This window comes from Somniosus microcephalus, chromosome 33 (assembly GCF_052327205.1).
Source record: "Somniosus microcephalus isolate GS21.2 chromosome 33, FLI_Smic_1.0, whole genome shotgun sequence".
NCBI classification, from domain to species: domain Eukaryota; kingdom Metazoa; phylum Chordata; class Chondrichthyes; order Squaliformes; family Somniosidae; genus Somniosus; species Somniosus microcephalus.
In genome coordinates this window covers 33,892,045-33,911,651 of record NC_141019.1, presented here as the reverse complement: position 1 = coordinate 33,911,651, position 19,607 = coordinate 33,892,045, and the positions used below count along the sequence as shown (strand labels likewise).

At 53.3% G+C, this 19,607-nt stretch overlaps 1 protein-coding gene across 1 annotated transcript in view; it reads left to right on the top strand.

Annotated features, from left to right (window-relative positions):
- The first annotated feature begins 248 nt into the window (after nucleotides 1-248).
- Nucleotides 249-19,607, top strand: part of LOC147097134 (uncharacterized) — a 29,181-nt gene continuing 9,822 nt past the window's right edge. Inside the window, exons 1-5 of the mRNA XM_085973005.1 lie at nucleotides 249-405; nucleotides 8,982-9,065; nucleotides 13,889-13,967; nucleotides 14,962-15,032; nucleotides 16,923-17,123. Coding sequence (XP_085829131.1) covers nucleotides 379-405; nucleotides 8,982-9,065; nucleotides 13,889-13,967; nucleotides 14,962-15,032; nucleotides 16,923-17,123 — 462 coding nt within the window. The 5' untranslated portion in view covers nucleotides 249-378. The remainder of the gene's footprint in view (nucleotides 406-8,981; nucleotides 9,066-13,888; nucleotides 13,968-14,961; nucleotides 15,033-16,922; nucleotides 17,124-19,607) is intronic.

Genomic DNA, 19,607 nt, shown 5'->3' with positions numbered 1-19,607 from the left:
GTGTCTGTGGCGGACTCCCCGGGGCCTGCAGTGCGGCAGCCGGCCGGCTGGTGGCGGTGTCTGTGGCGGACTCCCCGGGAGCTGCAGTGCGGCAGCCGGCCGGCTGGTGACGGTGTCTGTGGCGGACTCCCCGGGAGCTGCAGTGCGGGAGCCGGCCATTTGGTGGCGGTGTCGCTGGCGGACTCTCCGGTAGCTGCAGTGCGGGAGCCGGCCATGTGGTGGCGGTGTCTGTGGCGGACTTACTCTTTCTTCGCTCTCTCTGTCTCTCTCTCTCTCGGGCGGGCTGTGGCTGGCGCTCGGGTCCCCGGTGATGAGCCAGAGCCTGTCTCCCGGCCTCGGCCTTCCCCTCGCCGTCCGTCCGCCTCCACCCTGCGGGACATGGGGGTGCTCAGCCTAACGGAGCAGGTAAGGGCCCTGCGAGAGGGGGGCGGGACGGGACTAATCGAGGGCCGGGGATCCGCGGCCGACCGCCCAGGGGAGGGCCGGGGATCCGCGGCCTACCGCCCAGGGGAGGGCCGGGGCTTTGGCTTCAGCCCGTTCCTCCCCTCTGGTCCTGCGGGGCTGCATTTTGGGGACTAATTGTGCTGAGAACTTTACTACATCACGAGTGTGACCCAGTCTTAATATTGGATGTGATTTGTTAACAATTTCGCCCAGGCACAAATCAGCCATCTTCACATTGAGTGGGAACAGGCTCGAGGGGCTGAATGGCCTCCTCCTGTTCCTAATGTAACAGGCTCGAGGGGGGCTGAATGGCCTCCTCCTGTTCCTAATGTAACAGGCTCGAGGAGGCTGAATGGCCTCCTCCTGTTCCTAATGTAACAGGCTCGAGGAGGCTGAATGGCCTCCTCCTGTTCCTAATGTAACAGGCTCGAGGGGGCTGAATGGCCTCCTCCTGTTCCTAATGTAACAGACTCGAGGGGGGCTGAATGGCCTCCTCCTGTTCCTAATGTAACAGGCTCGAGGGGGCTGAATGGCCTCCTCCTGTTCCTAATGTAACAGGCTCGAGGGGCTGAATGGCCTCCTCCTGTTCCTAATGTAACAGGCTCGAGGGGGCTGAATGGCCTCCTCCTGTTCCTAATCTAACAGACTCGAGGGGGCTGAATGGCCTCCTCCTGTTCCTAATGTAACAGGCTCGAGGGGGCTGAATGGCCTCCTCCTGTTCCTAATGTAACAGGCTCGAGGAGGCTGAATGGCCTCCTCCTGTTCCTAATGTAACAGGCTTGAGGGGGGCTGAATGGCCTCCTCCTGTTCCTAATGTAACAGGCTCGAGGGGCTGAATGGCCTCCTCCTGTTCCTAATGTAACAGGCTCGAGGGGGGCTGAATGGCCTCCTCCTGTTCCTAGTGTAACAGGCTCGAGGGGGGCTGAATGGCCTCCTCCTGTTCCTAATGTAACAGGCTCGAGGGGGGCTGAATGGCCTCCTGTTCCTAATGTAACAGGCTCGAGGGGCTGACTGGCGTCCCCCTGTTTCTATGTTTCTAAAATGCATGCATCTTTTGTGCAGCGAGATTGTATATTAATGTGCGACAGGGATATCCACAATGTTTAACCGTATCCTGTGTTTTAATTGGGGCCAGTTGATTAATGGGGCCCCATACTGTTTCAAATCCTACTTATATTCTGATCTATGATATTTATTATATATTACAGATAAATAGAACGGCAGTGTCGTGTTTTGTTTTAATTTAGACCAGTATATGATGGAGAGATGTAACGCACAGTTGCATGTAATTCTGGCCTCTTGCACATCCCCTCGATTTCCATCGCTCCACCATGGGCGGCCGTGCCTTCAGCTGCCTGGGCCCTAAACTCTGGAATTCCCTCCCTAAACCTCTCCGCGCCTCTCTCTCCTCCTTTAAGACGCTCCTTAAACCCTCCCTCTTTGACCAAGCTTGTGGTCGCCTGTCCCAATATCTCCTTATGGGGCTCGGTGTCAAATTTTATCTGATAATCGATCCTGTGAAGTGCCTTGGGACGTTTTACTACGTTAAAGGCGCTATTTAAATGTGAGTTTGTTTTGGTTGTAATCTCTTTAATGTTCTGACATTTTATGATTTAATTTAAAGTCTGTGAAATGGATCAGTCAGTAATGTGCAGTTGCATCAGTTTTGATTCGGATCAGTCCATGATTGCTCTAAGTGTCGACCATTCCAGTGTCCGTCAATTCTTCCACCCCTTACAGAGCCAGTGTGAGAGAGTGTGTGTGTGAGAGAGTGTGTGTGTGAGAGAGAGAGTGTGTGTGTGTGCGTGCGAGTGTGTGTGTGTGCGTGCGAGTGTGTGTGTGTGCGTGCGAGTGTGTGTGTGTGCGTGCGAGTGTGTGTGTGCGTGCGAGTGTGTGTGTGCGTGCGAGCGTGTGTGTGTGTGAGAGCGTGTGTGAGAGCGTGTGTGAGAGCGTGTGTGAGAGCGTGTGTGAGAGCGTGTGTGTGTGAGAGCGTGTGTGTGTGAGAGCGTGTGTGTGAGAGAGTGTGTGTGTGTGTGTGTGTGTGTGTGTGTGTGTGTGTGTGAGAGAGTGTGTGTGTGTGTGATTTATATTTAATGCCTATGAATTGATGGACCGCCTGCCATTTATTTTTTTGCCTCCACTTTCTCTCCCCCCCAGGTTTTCTTCCACCAGGAGAGGTGACTCCTTCCTTTTGGGGGGGGGGCGGCCTCGCTCAAATGACAGATGATGATCAAGCCTGGGGAAATAGCGTCGGCAGGCTATTTGACCACGGCAGGCATCACAGTCGGGTCTGATACTGAGCATGCCTGATGTACCAGGGGTGGTGCCCAGTGACTGTGGATGCCCGGTGACTGGATCTGTGGACATCAGGAAGGAAGCCAATAAAAAAAAGCAAATAATTGCATTTCTATAGCACCTTTCACGTCCACCGGACATCCCAAAGCGCTTTGCAGCCAATGAAGTACTTTTTGAAGTGTGGTCACTGTTGTAATGTAGGAAACGCGGCAGCCAATTTGCGCACAGCAAGCTCCCACAAACAGTAATGTGATGATGTGGTAACCTGTTTGTGATGTTGGTTGAGGGATAAATATTGGCCCCAGGACACCGGGGAGAACTCCCCCCACCCCCGCTCTTCTTCGAAATAGTGCCCTGGGATCTTTTACATCGATCTGAGAGAGCATATAGGGCCTCAGTTTAACGCCTCATCCTGAAACATGGCCCCTCCGACAGTGCGGCGCTCCCTCAGTACTGCCCCTCCGACAGTGCGGCGCTCCCTCAGTACTGCCCCTCCGACAGTGCGGCGCTCCCTCAGTACTGCCCCTCCGACAGTGCAGCGCTCCCTCAGTACCGCCCCTCCGACAGTGCGGCGCTCCCTCAGTACTGCCCCTCCGACAGTGCGGCGCTCCCTCAGTACTGCCCCTCCGACAGTGCGGTGCTCCCTCAGTACTGCCCCTCCGACAGTGCGGCGCTCCCTCAGTACTGCCCCTCCGACAGTGCGGCGCTCCCTCAGTACTGCCCCTCCGACAGTGCGGCGCTCCCTCAGTACTGCCTCTCCGACGGTGCGGCCCTCCCTCAGTACCGCCCCTCCGACAGTGTGGCGCTCCCTCAGTACTGCCCCTCCGACAGTGCGGTGCTCCCTCAGTACTGCCCCTCTGACAGTGCGGCGCTCCCTCAGTACTGCCCCTCCGACAGTGTGGCGCTCCCTCAGTACTGCCCCTCTGACAGTGTGGCGCTCCCTCAGTACTGCCCCTCTGACAGTGTGGCGCTCCCTCAGTACTGCCCCTCCGACAGTGCGGCGCTCCCTCAGTACTGCCTCTCCGACGGTGCGGCCCTCCCTCAGTACCGCCCCTCCGACAGTGTGGTGCTCCCTCAGTACTGCCCCTCCGACAGTGCGGTGCTCCCTCAGTACTGCCCCTCTGACAGTGCGGCGCTCCCTCAGTACTGCCCCTCCGACAGTGTGGCGCTCCCTCAGTACTGCCCCTCCGACAGTGCGGCGCTCCCTCAGTACTGCACTGGGAGTCTCCGTCTAGATTTTTGTGCTCGGGTCTCTGAGGTGGAACCTTCTTTTCATGCCTTTGGGATGGGAGAAGTTAGAGATTGGAATGATCTTTTGGAAATAAAAAGCTTAATGCCCTCGTTACGTGCGCTGTCGCTATTCTGTCATCATTGATGTCATTCCGATTTAACCGAGTGTGAGTGTTATATAGTTTATTTTTAGCGTGAAGTGTGTTGGGGCTGAGATTCTGCAGCCTATTTCAGGGTTTGTTGTGTCTTCAGTGTTACGGTCAGCACTGTCCTATAAAACAGGATCTGAGGGAAGCTTGTCAAATGTACCAATGTGTTAAACTGTGTCCAGTGTATCGGTCGTGGCATAGAATGGGATCAAATGTACAGAAGCACTGCCGTGGCTCAGTGGGTATCGCTCTCGCCTCCTGAGTCAGAAGATCATGGATTCAAGCCCCAAGCCAGAGATTTGTCGATATAATCCAGGCTGACACTCCCACTGCAGTACCGAGGGAGCGCCGCACTGTCGGAGGGGCAGTACTGAGGGAGCGCCGCACTGTCGGAGGGGCGGTACTGAGGGAGCGCCGCACTGTCGGAGGGGCAGTACTGAGGGAGCGCCGCACTGTCGGAGGGGCAGTACTGAGGGAGCGCCGCACTGTCGGAGGGGCAGTACTGAGGGAGCGCCGCACTGTCGGAGGGGCAGTACTGAGGGAGCGCCGCACTGTCGGAGGGGCAGTACTGAGGGAGTGCCGCACTGTCGGAGGGGCAGTACTGAGGGAGTGCCGCACTGTCGGAGGGGCAGTACCGAGGGAGCGCCGCACTGTCGGAGGGGCAGTACTGAGGGAGCGCCGCACTGTCGGAGGGGCAGTACTGAGGGAGCGCTGCACTGTCGGAGGGGCAGTACTGAGGGAGCGCCGCACTGTCGGAGGGGCAGTACTGAGGGAGCGCCGCACTGTCGGAGGGGTAGTACTGAGGGAGCGTCGCAATGTCGGAGGGGCAGTACTGAGGGAGCGCCGCACTGTCGGAGGGGCGGTACTGAGGGAGCGCCGCAATGTCGGAGGGGCAGTACTGAGGGAGCGCCGCACTGTCGGAGGGGCAGTACTGAGGGAGTGCTGCACTGTCGGAGGTGCCGTCTTTCGGATGAGACATTAAACCGAGGCCCTGTCTGCCCCCTCAGGTGGACGTAAAAGATCCCACGGCCACTATTTCGAACAAGAGCGGGGGGGGAGTTCTCCCCGGTGTCCTGGGGCCAATATATATCCCTCTACCAACATCACTAAAACAGATTATCTGGGTCATTTATCACATTGCTGTTTGTGGGAGCTTGCTGTGCACAAATTGGCTGCCATCTTTCCCATGTTACAACAGTAACTACACTTGAATCATACGTCATTCTCTTTACAGCCAAGTTATTAATTTTGAAGTGTAGTCACTGTTGTAATGTAGGCAGACACTTGCGCACAGCAAGCTCCCACAAACCGCAGCGAGATGTTTTTAATCGGGTTTTGATGGTATTACCAGAGGGATAAAAGTTGACCAGGGCGCTGCTCCTCTCCGAATCGTGCCTTGGAGTCCTTTCGATCCACTTGAGAGGGCAGATGGGTTAACGCCTCACCCGAAAGACGGCACCGCCGACTGTGCCAGTCTAGATTGTGTCATGGAGCGGACGCTTGAACCCATGACCCTCTGACTCCGAGGCCAGAGCGCTGCCACGTTGACACTCGGCCGTAATTGTCTCGAGAGCACTTCAGGGACAGTGGGTTTTGATTTACTGTAGGTTCGGCTGTTAATTCTGGTGTGGTATTGCAGGTGTACCCAGTGTGGTACTTGGCCACGCAGAGCATGTGGGTCTCTGGTTCGATCCCAAGTAATGGGCACTAGCGGCGTTCTACCCACGCCATCACTAAGACCGCCTCTTTCCACCTCCATAACATCGCCCGCCTCCGCCCCTGCCTCAGCTCGTCCGCTGCTGAAACCCTCATCCCTGCCTCTGTCACCTCTGGACTCCGACTATTCCAATGCACTCCTGGCCGGCCTCCCACATTCCACCCTCGTAAACTTGAGGTGATCCAAAACTCTGCTGCCCCGTGTCCTAACTCGCACCGAGTCCCGTTCGCCCATCACCTGTCCTGTGCTCGCTGACCTTCATTGGCTCCCGGTTAAGCAGCGCCTCGATTTAAAAATTCTCCTCCTTGTTTTCAAAATCCCTCCTCGCCCCCTCCCTATCTCGGTAACCTCCTCCAGCCCCATAAACCCCCCCCGAGATATCTGCCCTGCTTTAATTCTGGCCTCGTGAGCATCCCTGATTATAATCACACCACCATTGGCGGCCGTGCCTTCAGCCGCCTGGGCCCTGAACTCTGGAATTCCCTCCCTAAACCTCTCCGTCTCTCCTCCTTTAAGATGCTCCTTCAAACCTCCCTCTTTGACCAAGCTTTTGGTCACCAGTCCTAATTTCTCCTTATGTGGCTCGGTGTGAAATTTTGTCTTGATTTACGCCCCTGTGACGCGCCTTGGGACGTTTAACTACGTTAAGGGTGCTGTATCAATACACGCTGTTATAATTGGGTTGAGCGTGCGGCCTGGGCTGGGGAGCAGGAGAAAGCCTGCCCGGGTTCCTGCCCCATTCCAGGAAACCCCGGGCCTTATTCCCCCACTCCTGCCGCGAGACGTGTTTCGGTGTTGTTCCCTGTGCCGGGCAGCGATGTGGTAAACGAGCGCAATGCTCTTGGGTCCCAGCTGGAAAAACAATTCCAGCGCCAGCAAAATAAACCCTTCATAAATAAAACATGCAGGCCTGCCTCAGCGGCTCAGCAGTCAAGGGTTATTGTGTGTTGCCTGTTTCAGCTGCAGAAGGCAGTAATTTGATTTCAGACTGCAGGCGGTCCATCAGAGGAGCGGCCTTGCCAAATGGCTTGCTTCACTTCTTTTGTACGGGTGGATTTCTTGGCTTCATTTAAAGAATTTCTCCAGCACTGTTCACCACCTCTGAACGTCCCAAAGCGCTTTACATCCAATGATGTACTTTTTTTGAAGTGTAGTCACTGTTATAATGTAGGAAACGCAGCAGTCAATTTGTGGACAGGAAGCTCCCACAGACAGCAATGTGACAAATGACCGGATCATCTGTTTTCATCCACGCCTTTGTTAACCTCTAGACTTCACTCTTCCAGCCTCCCGCGTTCTACCCGCCGTAAACTTCAGCTCGGCTGCCCGCCTCCTAACTCGCACCGAGTCCTGTTCACCCGTGACCCCCCTGTGCTCGCTGACCGACACTGGCTCCCGGTCCGGCAGTGCCTCGGTTTTAAAATTCTCATCCTCCTGTTCAAATCGCTCCATGGCCTCGTCCCTCGCCCTATCTCTCTAACCTCCTCCAGCCCCCTACAGCCCTCCCTATCTCTGTAACCTCCTCCAGCCCCTACAACCCTCACTATCTCTGTAACCTCCTCCAGCCCCGACAACCCTCCCTATCTCTGTAACCTCCTCCAGCCCCCTACAACCCTCCCTATCTCTGTAACCTCCTCCAGCCTCCTACAACCCTCCCTATCTCTAACCTCCTCCAGCCCCCTACAACCCTCACTATCTCTGTAACCTCCTCCAGCCCCTACAACCCTCCCTATCTCTGTAACCTCCTCCAGCCCCTACAACCCTCCCTATCTCTGTAACCTCCTCCAGCCCCCTACAACCCTCCCTATCTCTGTAACCTCCTCCAGCCCCCTACAACCCTCACTATCTCTGTAACCTCCTCCAGCCCCACAACCCTCCCTATCTCTGTAACCTCCTCCAGCCCCTATAACCCTCCCTATCTCTGTAACCTCCTCCAGCCCCTACAACCCTCACTATCTCTGTAACCTCCTCCAGGCCCTACAACCCTCCCTATCTCTGTAGCCTCCTCCAGCCCTACAACCCTCCCTATCTCTGTAACCTCCTCCAGCCCCCTACAACCCTCCCTATCTCTGTAACCTCCTCCAGCCCCCGACAACCCTCCCTATCTCTGTAACCTCCTCCAGCCCCCTACAACACTCCCTATCTCTCTAACCTCCTCCAGCCCCCTACAACCCTCCCTATCTCTGTAACCTCCTCCAGCCCCTACAACCCTCCCTATCTCTGTAACCTCCTCCAGCCCCTACAACCCTCCCTATCTCTGTAACCTCCTCCAGCCCCTACAACCCTCCCTATCTCTGTAACCTCCTCCAGCCCCTACAACCCTCCCTATCTCTGTAACCTCCTCCAGCCCCTACAACCCTCCCTATCTCTGTAACCTCCTACAACCCTCCCTATCTCTGTAACCCCCTCCAGCCCCTACAACCCTCCCTATCTCTGTAACCTCCTCCAGTCCCTACAACCCTCCCTATCTCTGTAACCTCCTCCAGCCCCCTACAACCCTCCCTATCTCTGTAACCTCCTCCAGCCCCCTACAACCCTCCCTATCTCTGTAACCTCCTCCAGCCCCCTACAACCCTCCCTATCTCTGTAACCTCCTCCAGCCCCCTACAACCCCCCCCTGAGATATCTGCACTCCTGCAATTCTGGCCTCTTGAGCATCCCCCGATTTCAATCGCTGCACCACTGGCGGCCGTGCCTTTAGCCACCTGATCCGGCTGCACTCATGGATATGGGGATGCCGATTGGCTTCCTTCTTCCTGCGTTCTATCCAGCGACTCTTGAATTAACGCACGTGCTGGGACATCAGGTTTGACTGCGAGGGCTTAATCGCTCAAAGGCCAACCATCACGGCCAGCCATTTATACGAGGAAAGACTAGATAGGACATGTTTTAATAAAATGACGACAATTATCTGCTCGATTCTTGGCATCAATGCAGATACCTTTGGTACAGTGGGTTCAATTGTTTTTTAAACAATGTGTCATTTACAGCTGTGCAGAGGGTCTTGGGGGTTGGATTGCTTAGGTTTCCCCGATGCGCTGGAAGCGGAACGGAATGAGCCCAAGTTGGACAGGGCGGAGGGTCACAGAAAAGCCCCTCGACTTGGCTCCCGTGATTAACTGCGATGCCTTTTCCTTCTGTTGCAGACGCCACTGGTCCAGGCTATTTTTAACAGGGATCGGGAGGAAGTTCGGTCACTAATAAACGAAAATGAAGATATCAATGGATTGGTACGTAGGCTGTCATTGGCTGTTGGCGCGGCACTTGGGCGCGGGCGCGGGTTTAACCAGTGCGCTCGCAGACGCATTTTAAAGAGAGGTTTGATTTTTCAGTTTCTGATCGCGCACCGAGACGCACGCCAGTGGAGCTGATGCCAGAGTGAGCTCCCAAATGCAGGAAACTTTTTTTTAAAATCCGGCACCGATGGGACCGGCGTGGTGCCGGTTGATCAAAAAGTCCGGATTACAGAGAGGTATACTTACCAAGGTACGAGAGCCCCGTACACGGCCACAGGTGCAGGAGCCCCGGTTACACGGCACTTGTGCAGGAGTCCCAGTTACACGACACTTCCGATCGCCTGTCATTTTAATTCACCGCTCCATTCCCACTCGGACCTCACCGTCCTCCGCCTCTTGTATTGTTCCATGGAAGCTCAACGTAAACTCGAGGAACAGCACCTCATCTTCCGATTGGGCACTTTGCAGCCTTCCGGACTCAATATCGAGTTCAACAATTTCAGATCATAACCTCGGCCCCTATTACATTTTTTACCTGTAATTTTTCCACTCCTTCCCCCCCCCCGCCTTTCCTTTTGTTTCTCTCTCACACCTGGCAGCTATCTCTTGCCCTGCCAGTACACTTCACACCTAATCTCAGCCTATTACCATCTCGTTTAGCTTCGAACACCTTTTATTGTCTCTTCTACTTCTTTTGCCTCTTTCACTTCTTTTGTCCGATCGCAGCCCTGCCTTCGATCTATTTTCTTTTCTTTCCAGTTTTGAAGAAGGGTTTCGACCCGAAACGTCAACTCAAATTTCTCTCCACGGATGTTGCCTCACCACCTGAGTTTTTCCAGCATTTTCTGTTGTTATTTCGGATTTCCAACACCTGCAGTATTTTGCTATCGTACTTGTGCAGGAACCCCGGTTACACGGCCACAGGTCCAGGAACCCCGGTTACACGGCCACAGGTGCAGGAACCCCGGTTACACGGCCACAGGTCCAGGAACCCCGGTTACACGGCCACAGGTCCAGGAACCCCGGTTACACGGCCACAGGTCCAGGAACCCCGGTTACACGGCCACAGGTCCAGGAACCCCGGTTACACGGCCACAGGTCCAGGAACCCCGGTTACACGGCCACAGGTCCAGGAACCCCGGTTACACGGCCACAGATCCAGGAACCCCGGTTACACGGCCACAGGTCCAGGAACCCCGGTTACACGGCCACAGATCCAGGAACCCCGGTTACACGGCCACAGGTCCAGGAACCCCGGTTACACGGCCACAGGTCCAGGAACCCCGGTTACACGGCCACAGGTCCAGGAACCCCGGTTACACGGCCACAGGTCCAGGAACCCCGGTTACACGGCCACAGGTCCAGGAACCCCGGTTACACGGCCACAGATCCAGGAACCCCGGTTACACGGCCACAGGTCCAGGAACCCCGGTTACACGGCCACAGGTCCAGGAACCCCGGTTACACGGCCACAGGTCCAGGAACCCCGGTTACACGGCCACAGGTCCAGGAACCCCGGTTACACGGCCACAGATCCAGGAACCCCGGTTACACGGCCACAGATCCAGGAACCCCGGTTACACGGCCACAGGTCCAGGAACCCCGGTTACACGGCCACAGGTCCAGGAACCCCGGTTACACGGCCACAGATCCAGGAACCCCGGTTACACGACCACGAATATATAGTAAAACTTACCTGAACCTACTTGTGAATTTTGCCAGTTAAGAGAGTGTTTCCTGCAGATGGTTGTATTCCTGGCCGTCAATGGAGCAATGTAATGAAATCCAGGAATGGCATCCTTTTTGATTATTTTATTAAAAAGGCGATATTTTGATCGTCACAAGGACCAATCTGCCTTCAGAAGGTTAAGTGGGATGCGGGTGAGGATTTGCCACTGCTAGTTGGAGCAGAACTGATTTTTTTTTTTTTTCCTGGCCAGTCTGTGTTTGTGTTTTCTCTGATGAAATCGACCCTTCCTGGCGTTTGGGCCCTGCGAAGCCATTTAATGTGTAATTTACTGCAGTCGCTTCAGATTGGTGGCTTGGGATTCCCCGCTCGATCGTAAAACTGATGCGAGTAAGCGGAGGCCATCTGTCCTGTCGGGAGCTCGTCCATCCAAGACCCTGCAGTCCCCCAATCGCAGCCTCCAGTCGTTGCCCGGCTCCGGGGTTTCTGTAGCTCGGGGGTCCAGTGCGTTGGTTCAGTGGGTCGCGCTCTCTCGCCTCCCAGTCAGAAGGGGGTGCGAGTCCCACTCCAGAGACTTGAGCACAAAAATTGTCGGCTGATACTCCAGTGCTGAAGGATGTAAAAGAGCCCTCGGCCACTATTTCAAAGAAGAGCCCCAGTGCGTTCTCCCCGGTGCCCTGGGCTAATATTTATCCCTCAACCATCATCACGAAAACAGATGATCTGGTCAAAATCTCATTGCTGTTTGAGGGATCTTGCTGTGCACAATGCCCATTGCTTTCCTTTCTTTCCCTTTTCTTTTTCCTTTTCCCCCCCCTCGCCCCGCCCCCCCCCCTCGGGGCTCACCCCGCCCCCTCCCCCCTTTTGTCTTCACCATGCACCTGTGCTCCTGCCGGTGTGTAAATTCTCACCATGTCCTGGCATGACTTTCGGAACTCGGCCACTTGCCTTTTTTTTACCCCCCCCCCCCCCCCAACATTTCAAACCAGTTTATTTTTGGTGGGTTTTGATGGGTCTTTTTTTTTTTTTAAGATTGCACTGGTTCGGTTAGCTTGGTGAGCAGGAGCAGGCCATTCGGCCCCTCGAGCCTGCTCCGTCATTCAATAAGATCATGGCTGAGCTTCGATCTCAACTCCACTTTCCTGCCCGATCTCCCTATCCATCGATTCCCTTAGTGCCCAGAACCCTTGAATATACTCAACGATTCAGCATCCACAGCCCTCTGAGGTAGGGAATTCCAAAGAATCACAACCCTCTGAGTGAAGAAATTTCTCCTCCTCTCAGTCCTCAATGGCCGATTGGTTGGTTCGATGTCAGACATAAGAAATAGGAGCAGGAGTTGGCCATTCGGCCCTTCGAGCCTGCTCCGCCATTCAATGAGATCATGGCTGATCTTTGCCTCAACTCCATTCACCGGCCCTATCGCCATATCCCTTGATGCCTTTACGAGTCAGAAATCTATCGACTTCTGTTTTGAATATACCCAATGACTGAGCCTCCACAGCCCTCTGGGGTAGAGAATTCCAAAGATTCACCACCCTCTGTGTGAAGAAATTCCTCCTCATCTCAGTCCTGAATGGCCGACCCTTTATCCTGAGGCTGTGGCCCCTGGTTCTAGACTCCCCAGCCAAGGGAAACATGCTCCCAGCATCCATCCTATCAAGCCCTGTAATAATTGTGTATGCTTCAATGAGATCCCCTCTCATTCTTCTGAATTCAAGAGAATACAGGCCTAGTTTACTCAATCTCTTCTCATACGACAGTCCCTCCATCCCAGGAATCGATCTCGTGAACCTTCGTTGCACTCCCTCTATGGCAAGTATATTCTTCCTTAGGTAAGGAGACCAAAATTGTACACAGTACTCCAGGTGTGGTCTCACCAAGGCCCGATATAATTGGAGTAAGACTTCTTTACTCCTGTACTCAAATCCTCTTGTAATGAAGGCCAGCATACCATTTGCCTTCCTAATGGCTTGCTGCACATACACATTCACTTTGTGACTCATGTACAAGGACACCCAGGTCCCTTTGAGCATCTGCATTCCCCAATCTTTCACCATTTAGGAAATACTCTGCCTTTCTGTTTTTTCTACCAAAGTGGATAACTTTACATTTATCCACATTATAGTCCATCTGCCATGTTCTCGCCCACTCACTGAGCCTGTCGAGATCCCCTTGAAGCCGCTTCACATCCTCTTCGCAACTGACACTGCCACCTAGCTTTGTATCATCAGCAAATTTGGAAATGTTACATTTAGTCCCCTCATCCAAATCATTGATATAGATTGTGAATAGCTGGGGCCCAAGCACTGATCCTTGCGGTAGCCCACTAGTCACAGCCTGCCATCCTGAAAAAGACCCATTTATCCCTACTCTTTGTTTTCTGTCTGTTAACCAATTCTCAATCCATGCTAGTATATTACCCCCAATTCCATGTGCCCTAATTTTGTTCACCAACCTCTTGTGTGGGACCTTATTGAAGGCCTTCTGAAAATCCAAATGCACCACAACTACCGGTTCCCCTTTGTCTACTCCACTGGACAGGCTGGGGTTGTTTTCCTTCGAGCAGAGAAGGCTGAGGGGGGACCTGATTGAGGTGTACAAAATAATGAGGGGCATAGATAGGGTAGATAGAAAGGAACTTTTCCCCTTAGTAGAGGGGTCAATAACCAGGGGGCATAGTTTCAGGGTAAGGGGCAGGAGGTTTAGAGGGGATTTGAGGAAAAACCTTTTCACCCAGAGGGTGGTTGGAATCTGGAACTCACTGCCTGAAAGGGTGGTCGAGGCAGGAACCCTCACAACATTCAAGAAGCATTTAGATGAGCACTTGAAACGCCATCGCATACAAGGCTACAGACCAAGTGCTGGAAAATAGGATTAGAATAGACAGGGCTTGATGGCCGGCGCGGACACGATGGGCCGAAGGGTGGCTTTCTGTGCTGTATAAATCTATGACTCCAAAGAACCCCAATAGGTTTGTTAAACAGGATTTCCCTTTCATAAGTCACAAAGGAGTAATATAACCAACGAGCACACAGCATTTTATTATCTAGCTATATCCAGATGTGTCGATGGCTCTAGTGAGAGTCTGAAAGAGATTGCTGCAATCCTTTTTCCTTTCTGTTAACAGGACCAAGAGAAGCGCACACCCCTCCATGCAGCTGCTTACCTGGGTGATGTCCAGATCATAGACGTCCTTATTCAGTCAGGCAAGACTCCAGTTATCTAAAGTGGGCAGGCTCAGCCCGTGTCTTGTGTATTGCACGCTTGTCCCCGTCGTGTTGGAACCACCCTCTCCCCAGGTCCCTCTGCCTTGCTGCGTCTTCAGACCTTCAAAACCCTCCTCTGCTTTCCAGCCATTTTCTCCTCTAGTTGGAGGAGGGGGGTCGATGTGTCTGGGTTTATGGGGGGGGGGGTCGAGGGTCGATGTGCCTGGTTTTTTGGGGGGGGTCGAGGGTCGATGTGCCTGGTTTTTTGGCGGGGGGGGCGGTTGAGGGTCGATGTGCCTGGTTTTGGGGGGGGTCGAGGGTCGATGTGCCTGGTTTTGGGGGGGGTCGAGGGTCGATGTGCCTGGTTTTGGGGGGGTCGATGTGCCTGGTTTTTGGGGGGTCGAGGGTCGATGTGCCTGGTTTTTGGGGGGGGTCGAGGGTTGATGTGCCTCGTTTTGGGGGGGTCGAGGGTCGACGTGTCTGGTTTTGGGGGGGTCGAGGGTCGACGTGCCTCGTTTTGGGGGGGGTCGAGGGTCGATGTGCCTCGTTTTGGGGGGTCGAAGGTCGATGTGCCTGGTTTTGGGGGGGTCGAGGGTCGATGTGCCTGGTTTTTTGGGGGGGGGTTCGAGGGTCGATTGCCTTGTTTTGGGAGGGTCGATGTGCCTGGTTTTTTGGGGGGGGGCGAGGGTCGATGTGCCTAGTTTTGGGGGGGGTCGAGGTGGGTGGAGGGGGGGTCGTGCTACATTAAATGTGCTGTCAATATCGCAGTTGCAGAGCACGCACCCTGGCATGTAATGAGCACAAACGTTCACAGGCCTGTTTAAACACCCGGTTAGGAATCTGCCCCTTTCTCCTGCTATCACGGTTAAACTTGGAACTAGTGCTCGGCATTCCGAGCCACCTTTTTAGCTCGAAGAATGAAGCAAGGGAGCCGGGAGTGCCCTGCCTTTGCCTCGCCAAGCCTGTAATGTCTGCCTTTCCCTGTTTCCCACAGGTGCGAATGTTAACGCGAAGGACAATACCTGGCTAACACCTCTGCATCGAGCTGCAGCATCTCGAAATGAAGTAAGTAACTGCTGACCTGTAACTCGCACCGAGGTCCTGCTCACCCATCACCCCCACTGTGCTCGCTGACCTACACTGGCTCCCCGGTCCGGCAACACCTCGTTCTATATTGTTTAAATTCTCATCCTTGTATTCAAATCTGTCCATGGCCTCGACCCCTCCCTATCTCTGTAACCTCCTAGAATCGCCCGAGATCTCTGCGCTTCCTTCAATTCTGGCCTCTTGTGCATCCCCGATTTCCATCGGCCTTCGGCTGCCTGGGCTCTAAGCTCTGGAATTCCCTCCCTAAACCTCTCCGCCTCTACCTCCCCCTTTCCTTTTGAGACGCTCCTTAAAACCTACCTTTTTTTGGTCATCTGCCTGAACATCATCTTACGGGGCTCGGTGTGAAATTTTGTTTGATGGTCGCTCCTGCAAGGGGGCGCTGCACTGTCGGAGGTGCCGTCTTTGGGATGAGATGTTAAACCGAGACTCGGGTGGATGCAGAAGATCCCACTGCACTATATCGAAGAAGAGCAGGGGGGGGGGGGAGTTCCTCCCGGTGTCCTGGGCCAATATTTATCCCTCAATTAGGGGCAAGGTATTGACTTGGATAGAGAACTGGTTGGCAGATAGAAAGCAAAGAGTTGGAATAAACGGGTCTTTTTCCGAGTGGCAGGCAGTGACTAGTGGGGTACTGCAGGGATCGGTCCTCGGACCCCAGCTATTCACAATATATATTAATGATCTGGACAAGGGAACTAGATGTAATATCTCCAGGTTTGCAAACGACACAAAGCTGGGTGGGCGTGTGTGCTGTGAGGAGGATGCAGAGAAACTCCAGTATGATTTGGACAGGTTAGGCGATTGGGCAGATGCATGGCAGATGCAGTATAATGTGGATAAATGCGAGGTTATCCACTTTGGTGTCATAAACAGGAAGGCAGATTATTATCTGAATGGCAATAGATTGGGAGAAGGGGAAGTGCAACGAGACCTGGGTGTCCTTGTGCACCAGTCGCTGAAGGTAAGCATGCAGGTGCAGCAGGCGGTTAAGAAGGCAAATGGTATGTTGGCCTTCATAGCGAGAGGATTCGAGTACAGGAGCAAGGATGTCTTGCTGCAGTTGTACAGGGGCTTGGTGAGACCACACCTTGAGTATTGTGTGCAGTTTTAGTCGCCTTATCTGAGGAAGGATGTTCTTGCCATGGAGGGAGTGCAGCGAAGATTCACCAGACTGATACCTGGGATGGCAGGAATGACGTATGAGGAGAGATTGGGTCGATTAGGCTTATATTCGCTAGAGTTTAGAAGAATGAGAGGGGATCTCATTGAAACTTATAAAATTCTAACAGGACTAGACAGACTAGATGCAGGAAGGATGTTCCCGATGGCGGGGGAGTCCAGAACCAGGGGTCACAGTCTAAAGATAAGGGGTAAGCCATTTAGGACTGAGATGAGGAGGAATTTCTTCACCCAGAGAGTGGTGAACCTGTGGAATTCTCTACCACAGAAGGCAGTTGAGGCCAATTCATTAAATATATTCAAGAAGGAGTTAGATATATTTCTTAAGGCTAAAGGGATCAAGGGGTATGGGGAGAAAGCAGGGTCAGGGTACTGAATTTGGATGATCAGCCATGATCTCATTGAATGGCGCAACAGGCTCGAGGGGCCGAATGGCCTACCCCTGCTCCTATCTTCTATGTTTCTATGAAAGGCGGTATAAATGCAAGTCTATCTTATATTTCCTGATCTGTGTGTTTTAGCCGTGTTTCGCTCTGTTTTGACTTCAGTCATACTCCAGCCAGAACGGAGGGGGCCAAGCTGACGTTCAGAGCGGACGCTCGCGATAGAATTTGTTGGCGAACTTTCCTTTTCTTTTTAAAAAAATAATTCTCCCTCCGCCTACAGAGAGCCGTCAACACCCTGCTGAAACATTCTGCCGACGTCAACGCCCGGGACAAGTACTGGCAGACGCCGCTCCACGTCGCCGCTGCTAACAAGGCCACCAAGTGCACCGAGCTCCTGATCCCACTACTCAGCAGCGTCAATGTCTCCGACCGCACCGGGAGGACGGCGCTCCACCACGCAGCGTACAGCAGTCACGTAGAGGCACGCTACGGGTTTCGCTTGACTCGCTCGCGGTGTCGCGCCTGGCTCTAACTCTCTTGTACCGGAGACTTTGTTGTATCCGGCACCGACGGGACCGAGCTGTTGCCGATCTATCAAAACTGCCGGACACACCAGCGTTAATGTTGAAGCATACGGAGGTTTGCAGCTCTGTATCTGGCAACAAACACTTGCTCAGCAACAGCTTGTAAACAGTCGGCCCGTACCTTGGAAGCGTCTCTGCAGCTTACCAACAGCTTCAGAGAGACTTTCCAGAGCCCGACTGTTGGGGGGGAAAAAAAAGCCACGAGAAGGAAAAAAAAAACTAACAAAACGGCTCCTGATTTCTGCCGGTAGATCGAGGTTTCCGGACATACAACCTCCGGATAAACCAAAGTCTCCTGTAATATAGAATCGTGGAAACAGTGCGGCACTGAAGGAGGGCCACTCGGCCCATCGAGCCGGCTATTCCGAAGAGCGACCCAGCTACTCCCACTCTTTCCGCCCCCACCGCTCTTCCCCCATATCTCTGCAAATTTTTCTGCTTATCCAATTCCCTCTTGAAGGCTACTATTGAATCTGTATCCACCGCCCTTTCAGGCAGTGTGTAAAAATGTTTTCCCGCAAGGATCGGTCCTAGGACCCCAGCTGTTCACAATATATATATTAATGATCTGGACGAGGGAATTGGATGTAATATCTCCAAATTTGCAGACGACACAAAGCTGGGTGGGAGGGTATGCTGTGAGGAGGATGTCATGAAACTCCAGTATGATTTGGACAGGTTGGGTGATTGGGCAGAAACATGGCAAATGCACTATAATGTGGATAAATGTGAGGTTATCCACTTTGGTGGCAAAAACAGGAAGGCAGATTATTATTTGAATGGCAATAAATTGGGAGAAGGGGAAGTGCAAAGAGACCTGGGTGTTCTTGTGCACCAGTCGCTGAAGGTAAGCATGCAGGTGCAGCAGGCAGCTAAGAAGGCAAATGGTATGTTGGCCTTCGTAGCAAGAGGGTTCGAATACAGGAACAAGGATGTCTTGCTGCAGTTGTACAGGGCCTTGGTGAGACCGCACCTTGAGTACTGTGTGCAGTTTTGGTCACCTTACCTGAGGAAGGATGTTCTTGCCATGGAAGGAGTGCAACGAAGATTCACCAGGCTGATACCTGGGATGGCAGGAATGACGTATGAGGAGAGATTGTGTCAATTGGGCTTATACTCGCTGGAGTTTAGAAGATTGAGAGGGGATCTCATCGAAACCTATAAAATTCTGCCAGGCCTGGACAGACTAGATGCAGGAAGGATGTTCCTGATGGTCGGGGAGTCCAGAACCAGGGGTCACAGTCTAAGGATAAGGGGTAAGCCATTTAGGACTGAAATGAGGAGGAATTTCTTCACCCAGAGAGTGGTGAACCTGTGGAATTATCTGCCACAGAGGGCGGTGGAGGCCAGTTCATTAAATATATTCAAGAAAGAGATATATTTCTTAAGGCTAAAGGGATCAAGGGATATGGGGAGAAGGCAGGGACAGGGTACTGAATTTGGATGATCAGCCATGATCTCATTGAATGGCGGAGCAGGCTCGAATGGCCGACTCCTGCTCCTATCTTCTATGTTTCTATCCCCCTCTCTGGTTCTATTGCCAGTCGCCTTAAATCTGTGCCCTCTGGTTATCGACCCGTCAGCCATTGGAAACAGCTTCTCTTCATATACTCTTGACTAAACCGTTCTTGATTTTGGAACACCTCTATCAAATCTCCTCTTAGCCTTACGACAGCAAAATACTGCGGATGCTGGACATCCGAAATAACAACGGAAGACGCTGGAAAAACTCGGCAGGCCAGGGCGACGTCCGTGGAGAGAGAAACAGAGTCGACGTTTCAGGTCGAAGAAGGGTTTCGACCTGAAACGTTGACTCTATTCCTCTCTCCACGGATGTTGCCTGGCCTGCTGAGTTTTTCCAGCGTCTTCTGTTGTTAGCTCCTCTTAGCCTCCTCTGCTCTGAGGAGGCTATGCCCAGCTTCCCCAGCCTCTCCCGGTAACTGTAATCCCTCATCCCCTGGTACCAATCTGGTCAATCTCCTCTGCACCCTCTCCAAAGCCTTCACATCCTTTCTGAGGTGTGGTGCCCAGAATTGAGCACAATACTCCGGCTGGGGCCAAACTCGTGTGTGCTTTTTTTATATATACATACATATTCAAGATTCTTTATTTGCCATATGTAACTAGTACAATGGAATGCTTACTCCCCAATCACTCCCACAATAAAGCTGTGGGAGCTCACCGAGACACGTCAGCTATTTTTACAGCGCCGTGTTCAGAAAGTCAATTCTTTGGCATCCAGTGGCAGTGGGAGCACGATGTCCCTCAGCCGCTCCGTCCTCCTCGCTGTTGCCGGCTCGGCCTGCTTCTCCCACTCACCCTCTGGCCACCATTCCCGGCTCCCCTCCTCCCAGTCGGACTGCGAGTCGTCGAGTCTGCTG